This window comes from Gossypium raimondii, chromosome 1, assembly GCF_025698545.1.
Source record: "Gossypium raimondii isolate GPD5lz chromosome 1, ASM2569854v1, whole genome shotgun sequence".
Taxonomy (NCBI): domain Eukaryota; kingdom Viridiplantae; phylum Streptophyta; class Magnoliopsida; order Malvales; family Malvaceae; genus Gossypium; species Gossypium raimondii.
This window is the reverse complement of record NC_068565.1, coordinates 41,261,173-41,270,727: the sequence shown is the minus strand read 5'-3', so window position 1 is coordinate 41,270,727 and position 9,555 is coordinate 41,261,173. Positions and strand designations below refer to the sequence as shown.

Here is a 9,555-nt window from a genome sequence, read left to right as displayed (position 1 = left end):
TAGTCTTTTATGAATTAGCTCGGTTATTATCAACTTGTTGTGTTACTAGGATATGGTACTCCATTGGTAATTAATAATTTACTAGGATAGAATATTTAAAAGTGGAAATGTTTTGATTTGTAGAGTTTAGTTACTGCAAATGTTACAAATATGATACTGTGATTCCAAGATTTTGAGTATTGTTGTATGAAAATGAAGATTTATAAATAAATTATTGCAATATATGTAAAAATAACATAAAATATAAATTTAATAGATATAGAATAAGTTCAATTGAACAATGAAAAATAATAAATTCTCGAATGTATGGTTGTTTAAATTTAAAATAGCTTTTATAAAATATTTTCAGGAAATCTGTCAAACAACAAAATATTTTACATAGATTCATCCAAACACTAGAAAATATCAACTTTTTCAAAAAAGTAAGTCACTTTTTAGAAATCATTTTCAGTCAAACAAACAGACCCTAAGTTTAAAATATACTATCAAATCATCGTTGTTGTAACTTGTAAGACAACGATGGGCGGAAATGTCATGGACCATAAAAGGGAAAGGATCACTCTCATGAGTCATGATATCCATTCTTGGAGCCAAATCAAATAGGCTAAATTGCAAATGGTAAACATGCTGACCATCATGCATGAAAAATTGCAAATGGCGTTGCCTTCCGTAAATGTTATGTAGGGGGCAATCGGACAAGTTCATCATGCTGCATGCTTGTTTGCAATATAGTAACTATTTGCATTCCTAGTATCCTTTGGAAGTTCAAAGCCCTAATTCATTTTAGTTATGCAGCTGTTCCTTGACCTGAATTTGGTTTTTCGAATGTAAACATAAAGAAAAGATCACTAGAAAAATCCTTATTAAGTTCCGAAAATGGAGAAAGGTGAAGAAGTTTACCTGTCATATAAATTACACATGCGACTGCATTTTTATCATGTTTTCTCTGCTCTGCAAACCAACTTCTAGACCGCCAAAGCATTGTCAAAAAGAGGTATAAAAAACATCGATAAATGAGAAATGATATTTAACTCACAAAAATAGCTGGACAAATGTATATACCAAAGGGAAAAAAAAAAAAAAAGGGAAGCCATCAGTACCTTGATATGGCTCTCAAATAAAGTTGTTTGCATATCATCCATGAGGCAAAGATCTAAGGTGCATCTTTCCCAACAAAATTCATGAGTTCTGCCTTTGCTGCATTCATTACCGCCTTGAAATCTATTTGTATATACCTTCCCCTGCAACTCAGCATCAGAATAATCAGCTCCCTCCTTTCATGAAAAAGATTATAGAACCATGGCTATGCGGTGATGAAGCACACTGTCAAAGCAAATGGCTAAAGGGCAGTAAAATGACAATGATTATCCTTGGACTTCGTCTCAAATGTAAAGTTCAATAAAGCCCTGAATTTAGTCAACATTATGCAACATTTGATCTAGTACAGTTCATTCTTGCACCACCTGGCTATTCCAAAACTTAATGGGATTATCAGGCAGGATGCCAGGAAAAATGTGAAACAAATGTACTAATTTTTTTATGTAGTTTCTAAGGAACTCTTAAAAACCTTTGGGAAAAACATCTAGGAAAAAAAAGAGAACATTCTTTTCATGGGTATGGCAGGTCATGTGGCCTACTTGGTAGAAAATATGGCCCAAGAATCTCTAGACAACTGACAACCTATCATATGACCAATTGAATCTTACATTATACTGAAACAAAAAACTTGCAACTGCTCTTGATGTTAACTATTCCTATATATGAGCATTGTGATTAAAACAAAATAATAAAAATATAAGATTTGCTCAAGATGTTAAACTGGATTGCTCAATGGATGCTTGACATTCACCAGCAAGTAATGGTGTTAACTCCCTCCAAATATGACAAACAAACCAAGGGAAATATAGAAGATACCAGAAATGAGTTCTTGACCAAGTTGAAGAAGGATATGCTGGGCTTCCAATTCCATGCATTATCCTTGCAATAGCTCTTGGAGTAAACTTGACATTTGAGTTGCTCTGCAGAAAGACCTGTTTGACCAAAACAGACGAAATGTTGTAGAACTACCAAACATGAGTATCTTGATACAGAATTGCATTGTCTGTATAAATCTCACCTTTATATCTGCTCGAAGAAAAGGGCTGCAAACAAACATGATAGTTCTATCATTATGGTGATATACAACTAAAAAAGAGAGAAAGGAATAGATGATTTATTCAGCATGAAAAACTAAAATAAACAAAATAGAAGTGTGAACAGGACATTATTCATATAGATTTAAATTAGAACTCAAAGACCATCTTGGATAATTGTTAGATGACATTCATCTTTGTCTAAAAGCCAAAGACCAAGAATTAGTGTACCTGTTCTGACCCATCTTATCAAGGACGTCAAGGTTACTGTCCCCCTTAAAATAATCCAAAATTCTCTCTTGCAAGCATGTTGTCTGCTGAGCAACATTGCAATCATGTGTCTTCTCACATGTATCCACTACAAAAACTGCAGAACTGTACATGGCATCCAATTTCCATACCTGATTTAAAAGTAAAATATCCAATTCAAGTCAAAAGAAGCAAGAACAGCAGAAAATGTTCAAAGAGAATATCAGAGCCTGTATGCTAGAAATCACAGAAAATTAGCACTGCCAACAGGTTGATGTGTTTGTTAGGTGCATTGAAAATAGCATCAACTATTATGATTAGTAGTAGTGTTAGAATTTATATTAAACTCTTACTTCTTTTCCTAGTTAACCTCTTGTAAACTAGTATATATGTATGAGATTCCTATGAGTAAGTACATAAGCTTTTCTTTCAAATTCTACCTCTGTTTCAATACTCATATTTTTTGTCATCAGAGTAGAACAAGAGTACTTCTTAATTTAGAGGTGGAGAAAGGCTGCTTTATAACCTCATCATTTTTCTTATTACAAGTCAAGAAACAAAAAATGCAACATTATATGACATGAATCTCCTCCAGGGATAACAACCACCTAAATTATTTACAACTAAAATCAGTAACAAATGCCTTTTCTAAATGTCACTAGAGAAAAAAATCTAACATCCTATGAAATGCGTTGAAAACATTTAAATGACTCAAGAAAGGCTCAATACCTTGCAATTTTCAATATCCAGTAACCATCTGGTAAGAAGTTCCGTGAGAGAACAGAAATCACTAGGAACCTTTACAATCTTATAGCAGTAGGCTGGATCCTTCAACTCATATGTTATTTCTCCCTTTGCCTAAGATAATCCCAAAAAGAATAAGCTAAAAAATGATACTGCTTCCAAATCATACACAAGAAACCGAAAATAATAATAGAAGTAAAAAAGGTAGATCGATTTCAAGAAAAAACAGGATAGTGATCACATATAACTAGAGAAAAATAACACTTTGCTTCAAACAAGTTCATTGAACCATCATGTAAATGAGTTTTAAGTTTTCTACAATTGCTGATAGATTCTTGGAAAGTGAAATATGAACATAATTATGTTTCAGCATGCAAATAAAGCAAACCAACAGGAATCTTTGTTGATGCAGTCACCTTCAGAGCATCTACTTTTTTCTGATCTTAATAAACCATAATGCATAATTTTTCATGCAAACTCAGCTTCATAAGATAATCTGGGAGCAAAGCACATAAACTAATGTCTTAACCTGAGCATTTATGGTCTCTCATAATTATATTATTAATTGGTAGATGATGAAAATTCAGTATTGTTTTTGTTTTGATATTGAGAAGCCTTCCACCCAAATGAAGACAGGTTGCCTACTACTCACAAATACACATAAACAATGTATAATAATCATTGAGAACTAGTTTCTTTTAATAACCCCAACCTTAAGATTCTGCAAGTGATTTGATAGATCACCAGGTGCAACCCCAATGCTATTTGCCACAGTTGGTATATCGAACACATACTGCCCTTGCTTAATTTCTGACCTGAAATTTTATGGTAAAGCATAACTTGCTCTGCCAGGAGGTATGCCTGAGAAGAATTCCCATTCTGCATAACCATGCATGAAAAATATACTTACTTCTTCAAAATGGCTGCAACTGCAGTATCCTTGTCAGCAAGTAACATCGGGGAAGTCTGTAAATATGTAAGATTATTTCAGTCTTTCAGTTAATACGTCACTTCACAGCTTCCCCTTAAGGGCTTAACAAAACTCCACAGCCTAACTGCCTGAAGCAATTAACATATAAGAGATATTTATCAAAGGTTTCATTACCTTATGGAAATTCAGAGTACAAGTAACATTTAGCTGTGGAAGCAGATGCAGATATTGTGTTTCACCCAACTCCAGATGTGTTAGAAGTGTGAGCATTACCTGCAAACAACAAATTAGATGAATAATAGCCAATAATTTGCCAAATGTCAGACTGCCGACATAGTTTTGAAAAATGAAAAGAGGAATCACGATATACTATGATTAGCCTAGTCCAAATTTCAGTACAAATGTTTTAAGTTGCATATTTGTTTACATAGTATTTGTTAATGGAAACTATTTGATCGCAAATTCTAGAAGTCCATTCAGGATGGTACAAGAGAGAACCTCTTCTTTCATATCAAATTTGCGAGATGCTGATTCTTTGACCAGGGAACAAACTTTCCTATGTGAACTTGTGTCATCAGCAAAAACTTGACAAAGGAATTTGTTTACAGCAAATTCATCCACTCCATCACTAACAACACAATGTTAAATATAAGTTTCAGAATTCTTGAATCCTCTAAATAAATGCTTCACATAAGATCAATTTCATGCTAAATACCTGTGCATAAGACTACGGAGCTTGTAATATGTGACGTCATCAAAAAATAGATGGCAATAGGACAATCTCCCATCTCGTCCACCACGACCAATCTCCTGCTAGAGGTGAACATTCATTCGATTAGCAGACATTGAGGTACAGATTGCCTTCCAAAAACCTAATAGTTAAGGAGCAAATATCAACCTGGACATACTCTTCTAAGCTTTCTGGCAAGCTATAATGAATTACCTGAAACAAATTCAAGTAAACAACAGACACACACACACACACACATAGTGTTAGTAAAACATGGTGGTACAACATCTAATGCTAGCAAATCACAGCAGAAGGATAAGTATGTCAGGAGATTCCCAAAGAACTAAACTGGTTCTCTTACTTAACAATTTTCTGCTAACTAATCTTTCTTTTAGCCGGATGGGTCAAACCTCAGTAAAGATTACAACTAGGGAAACAGAAGTAGAGAGGAGCAGCAGTGACCTACCCTTTCCTAACTCACTAATGCACCTAAATTTAAGACTAGATTTTATGTAGGTATAAGAGGGTACTACGGCCTTAACCTAGGATGATCAGGTAAATTTCAACTAACCCTTACATTTGAGCTAAGCCCAAGTGGAAAAGAACTAGACTAGATTTTATGTGAATATAATGCAGAGAAACCACAGAACTTATGAGTAAGCTTTTTCTTCTTACAGCGCCAACATCCCTCTTGTCAATCCCCATGCCAAATGCCACAGTTGCAACAACCTTACAAAAGATAGACAGTTATTGAGGTACTTGTTATGACCATTAAAAGCTTTCATAAGGAAAAAAATTCGTATTCACTGCAGAATACAGATATTGCAGTGAGACTGGATCGGGATAATTCTCACCACTCTAATCTTGTTGGCACAAAATAGCTCCTGTATGCGGCTACGATCCCTTGCCAGCATACCACTATGATAACTCTACATGAACATTAAAAATAAGCTTGCAAGAAGCCTAGAACGTACAATATGATGGAAAACATTACGCAACAATATAGAAATAGTCACCTTTGCAGAGATATTGTTATCACATAAGTACCTGCTTATTACATCAGTTTCAGACTGCAAAATCCAGTGCAAGTAGAAATTACTAATGGCCTGAGAACTATACATGGACTGCATAAAATAAAAGCAAATAGCCACAGTAATCTGAGACCAGGAGCATTACAAAAATAGTTTGTTTCCCTTTCAAGTAAATTTAGTAGCAGAAGATGCTAAATTGCTTGTACAAGTGATCTACAGAATCAGCATAAATGAGTTATCCAAAAGCAGAACTGCTCAGAAGAACTAGGCATGAACATCCAATTGAAGAGAGTAAAGTAACTCAAAATTGACAAGAGTCAGTACGAATCTTACCTGAAATTTGCAGTAAACAATAATGCTTTGAGCTCCCAAAAAAGGAGAGGACTTCATCAACTTTAGCATATCCTTCATTCTATGATGTTAAAACTGTTAGAAGTATATTCATAGGATAACCTAACCCATGAAGTGGAACTAAATTGAAAAAACAGCATGGGACTTGCCTATTGCTGCTCAAAGACACTGATAACCGTAGATTATCCCTAACTTGTGACTTTTGAATGAGATTTGTTGAAGAAATCTCTAGAGCTGACATGATAGACTGCAAAGTTGTGGTTGTGGCAGTTGCAGTCATTGCAAGAATGCATTCAACATTGAGTTTGGCACGAAGTAAAGATGCCCTAAGCCGCATGTATGAGGGCCGGAAATTATGCGACCTGTATATTTTAAATTCATTTTGATGCATGTGATATCAAATAAGTTTTGTTGGGAATTGAAGGGGTACAACCAACAATAATCAGAAGAAAGCTAGTTCAACCACTCACCATTCAGATACACAGTGAGCTTCATCAACCACCACAAGTGATACAGAGGTAAGAGTAGAAAATATTGACAAAAAGTCTGCATTCAAAAACCTTTCTGGTGAAACAAAGAGCACCTAAAACACAACCCATGAAAACATTAGTTTTGGGGCAGTAAAGCAATTCAAAATTCCAATATACATAATATTCACCAAGAATGTTTTCTAAAGAGGTAAACCCACTTTTATGCTCCCTTCTTGAACCATCCTCAGTGTCTCAGCAGCCTCTTCAGGTCCCTATTGAGTTCAAAAACCACATTATACCACCTATCAGTTACTAATAATTTTTAATGAGAGAAATAACCCAGTTCTACCTGACTGCTAGACAAGAGACCGCCTTGAATCATAGGGGGCAACTGTTTCAATTGATCAATCATCAAAGCCACCAATGGACTCACCACCAACGTAATCCCCAGCAAAACCACTGCCGGAATCTGATAGCAAAGCGACTTCCCAGCTCCTGTTGGCAAAACTAGCATCGTTGATTTGCCAGCAAGAATCATCTTGATCGCTTCCAACTGTCCATCACGGAACAAATCGTAGCCATACAGAGCTTTCAACAACCTCACCAGGTTCTCATCCGACACCTCGTTTCGAACCGCCGAAATCGCCGCTTCAACTGACTCGCACCTACTCGGTTTCTCTGCTTTCGACTGCAACTTGATTTCCGACACTAAACCTTCTTCGTCGCAAAGGCTTCCCGTATCGACTTCGGATTTGACTCTTCTCTTGCTTCTTTTGAAGTACTTTGATTTGTAAGAGTAACTATTCATCTTTTTACCTTTGGCTGTGAACTTGCGTTTATAGCCATTGAAATTGAGCCTCACGAAGTTACCTTCTTCGCTGCGCTTTTGTAATTTAACTGGAGGTAAAGGGACATCTCCTCTGATCAAATTAGGAAGCTTCTTGTTACAAGTTTTGGTAGAACCCGGGCCGTCAGAGCCATTAATTTTAGGTTCGGCGGTTATTTCTGGTAAGGTTTCGGGTTCGAAATTGAGGGAAGGTTTACAAATTTTGGAGAAGGAGGCGCGACGCGTGGAGAAGAAACCGGCGGGGAGGGTTTCAAGGGAACGGCCAATGGAGATTGGATGGGGTTGATCCGACGGACGGCGAATCTGGAAGGGAAAATTGCCGACTGGAGAAGGTAGGTCCGGTTGCTGAATGGGTTTGACTTTGGGTTCAGGTTCAGGTACGGGTTCGATTTTATCGTGTTTCGACGAAGATGGCTTTTTGAGTTTGAAAATGATATCCAAATGAGAGGAGCGTTTGGTACTTGCGGTAGATTTGTAGGAGGTAGGAGGTTTTGGAGGCGGTTGTGGTGGCAGCCTCGGGGGCGGGAGTGGGTCTCGTGGAGGAGTGGCTGATATATGTGATCCGTCGGAGTCTGAATCGGAGTCCATGTCTGTCAACTGAGTCACTGAGACAAGTAGAGGCGGTGAGTGGCGGACTGCGGAGACAACAGCCGCTTTACAATTTTTTGCGCTAAAATTTCCCGCCTAAAGTTTCTTTTTATTATTTTAATATAATATATACTACTTTTCCCTACGAATTAATTAAATTACAATAGTAGGTTGTGTGTGTGAAATTTTATTTTTATATATAGATATTATTTCTAATTTTATTTTGATTATTAATTAGTAAATGTAAATTGTTAAATAAATTTAAATATTATGAGTATTAAATAATTTATTGTACATTCATTTTAGATATGCTTATGGGTCGGGCTATATGTTCAGGTCTAATCAAAATTTAGGAGTAATTGGATAAAAATATTAGGCTCAAAAAATAGGCTTAAATAAAAATATTAGACCCATTTAAAATATTGGTCGGGCTCAGGCTTGAACATTTAAGGCTCAAGTCCGACCCAGCCTGATTTTAAGTTTATAATATTTATATTATATTATTTTGATATATTATGTAATTTATAACATATAAAAAAATAAATTTATACTAAATATATAATACTATTCAAATGTAACCATTAAAATAATATTAAAATAAATATATAAAAAGTTTCAATAAATAAAAAATATATAAACTTATTAAATATTAAATTAAAATAATATAACCAAGAAGTAGTTGCGTGCAATGGTAAGACACATTGCACTCTTAAGGGGAGGATTTAAGTTTGAATCTTGAAGATGATATTGTTGAGAGGGGCAGTAACAAACCCTGAACATGGACCGTAAAATAGACATGAAGAATATCAAAACATATATATAAATATTTTTTAAAAAAAGTTTAAAAATTAATATGAGCGGGTCTAAAATGGGCTTCGGTTACTCTTTTATAAATATGGACGGGCTTGGATAAAATTTTAGACTCGTATTTCGGGTCGGGACAAACTTGGATAAGAATAAAGTATGTTGATATCAAACTTAGGCCCAATCCACTCTTACCCATAAACACCTCAAATCTACTTAAAGGACCTTTCTTAAAATTTAAAAGACCTTTCTTAAAATTTACAATTACTTATTATAAAAATATAATTTGCAGAGCTTCATTAAAAATTATATAAAATGTGGAGGGATTTATGTCGCAATTTTGTCCTTTGCAAATGTTTTCTTTAATATGTCAAATTTTTATACTGCGTGCGAATACATTCAAAATTTAAAAATTTTGTGGGTAAACTACATAGATGATCACTTAACTATAAAAAATTTTCATTTTAAGTATCCAAAATAAAAAGTTGCAATTTCAGTACCCACGTTACATAGTTTGGTCATTTTATCATTCCTGTTAAAATAAAAACGGCAAGTTGACAAGGCAATTAAAAATAAGTATAATAACAAATTTAGCCCTCAAAATTTACATATTATAACAATTTAGTTATAATTTTAAAAAAGTAACCCTCAAAATTTACAAATGATCTGAATTTGATC

The 9,555-nt window shown here is 34.8% G+C and overlaps 1 protein-coding gene across 4 annotated transcripts; it reads right to left on the bottom strand.

Annotated features, from left to right (window-relative positions):
- Nucleotides 1-305: 305 nt before the first annotated feature.
- On the bottom strand, nt 306-8,168 carry LOC105785853 (ATP-dependent DNA helicase Q-like 5). Of its 4 annotated transcripts, none has more exons than XM_012612037.2 (21): nt 6,988-8,168; nt 6,857-6,910; nt 6,639-6,751; nt 6,318-6,530; nt 6,151-6,229; nt 5,803-5,910; nt 5,641-5,715; nt 5,462-5,515; nt 4,955-4,999; nt 4,772-4,866; nt 4,555-4,684; nt 4,231-4,329; nt 4,036-4,091; nt 3,838-3,940; nt 3,111-3,239; nt 2,364-2,533; nt 2,117-2,141; nt 1,915-2,030; nt 1,101-1,241; nt 901-965; nt 306-807 (listed from the first exon to the last, which is right to left on the bottom strand). In XM_012612037.2, exons 1-19 carry the CDS (start codon nt 8,071-8,073, stop codon nt 1,154-1,156), a joined length of 2,838 nt encoding a protein of 945 aa, XP_012467491.1. In that variant the 5' UTR covers nt 8,074-8,168; the 3' UTR covers nt 306-807; nt 901-965; nt 1,101-1,153. The 4 variants fall into 4 exon arrangements, with proteins under 4 accessions (XP_012467491.1, XP_012467493.1, XP_012467494.1 ...); XM_012612039.2 differs by having other exon boundaries at nt 901-962; XM_012612040.2 differs by having other exon boundaries at nt 5,803-5,856.
- Between the last annotated feature and the right edge of the window lie 1,387 nt (nt 8,169-9,555).

Bases quoted from the DNA above. Each gene is read 5' to 3' on its own strand.
- LOC105785853 (XM_012612037.2), bottom strand. From the start codon at position 8,073: ATGGACTCCGATTCAGACTCCGACGGATCACATATATCAGCCACTCCT. The intron at 4,685-4,771 runs GTATTTAGCATG...TTGTGTTGTTAG, and splicing joins CTCCGTAGTCTTATGCACAG to TGATGGAGTGGATGAATTTG. The intron at 3,941-4,035 runs GTAAGTATATTT...ATAAAATTTCAG, and splicing joins GTTGCAGCCATTTTGAAGAA to GTCAGAAATTAAGCAAGGGC.